The following is a 910-nucleotide window of genomic DNA, read 5'->3' on the forward strand; positions in this document are numbered from 1 at the left end:
CTGTCCTCCAGAGTGCTTTAGAACCTTTACAGAGCCACATTGGAAAGAATCCTGTTTCTAAATACAGCAGTGCAGGGGACGGTGTAATATACTCTCTCTGATCCCTTTACAGAAGAAAAATCATGAATATTACTGTTAACGTTTAGCTTGCAAGCAGCATGCAAATTTAGTTTCCACATTTTTTTATAGATTTTTAGACTCCATTCTAGACAAAATGGAAATAAAGACCAAGCTGGTTTTTTGTCTTTGAAGTCAACATTATTATCACTTGGTGTTTTTTCTTGACCTTTATGTATCTAGTTTGGAATCGCTGCTTTGTATTACTTGGAGTTTTAATCAATTTCCTCTTTGACTTTTATTACAGTGAAACAAGATGAACTTCTCCAGCTATGTCTACTACGACGAGGACGACTATGCTGAATACTACAATGGTGACTTTGATAAACCGTGTGAATACAATGAGAGCAACAGGGTGAACAGTGTGGTTGGTCCTTATATTTACTCCATCATCTGCATCCTGGGCTTTGTGGGGAACAGCCTGGTCATCCTCACCTATGCCCTCTACAAAAGAAGCAGATCCATTATCAATGTCTTCCTGCTCAATGTCGCCATCGCTGACCTTCTGTTCGTGATGGCTCTACCGTTCATCATCTACAACGAGCTGTACCATTGGCCGATGGGGCAGGTGGCCTGTAAGCTGCTGCGTGGTTCCTACAGCGTTAACCTGTACAGCGGCATGCTGATGCTGGCCTGCATCAGCGTGGACCGCTACATCGCCATCGTCCAGGCTCGCCGCAGCTTCAGGCTGTCGAACAGCTACACTGAAAAAAAAATAGAGGTTGACAGAACTTAAATTTTCTAGGCAACGTGATGCATTTGGTTTTTTGAGTTTTCCTTACTTTAATTTACT

The 910-nt window shown here is 42.3% G+C and overlaps 1 protein-coding gene across 1 annotated transcript in view; it reads left to right on the forward strand.

Annotated features, from left to right (window-relative positions):
• The first annotated feature begins 371 nt into the window (after positions 1–371).
• ccr6 (chemokine (C-C motif) receptor 6) overlaps positions 372–910 on the forward strand; it is a 12,995-nt gene continuing 12,456 nt past the window's right edge. Inside the window, exon 1 of the mRNA XM_015382461.1 lies at positions 372–838. Within this exon, the coding sequence (XP_015237947.1) occupies positions 374–838 (465 nt within the window). The 5' untranslated portion in view covers positions 372–373. The remainder of the gene's footprint in view (positions 839–910) is intronic.

The sequence above is a fragment of the Cyprinodon variegatus genome, unplaced genomic scaffold (assembly GCF_000732505.1).
Source record: "Cyprinodon variegatus isolate N-32 unplaced genomic scaffold, C_variegatus-1.0 Scaffold257, whole genome shotgun sequence".
Taxonomy (NCBI): domain Eukaryota; kingdom Metazoa; phylum Chordata; class Actinopteri; order Cyprinodontiformes; family Cyprinodontidae; genus Cyprinodon; species Cyprinodon variegatus.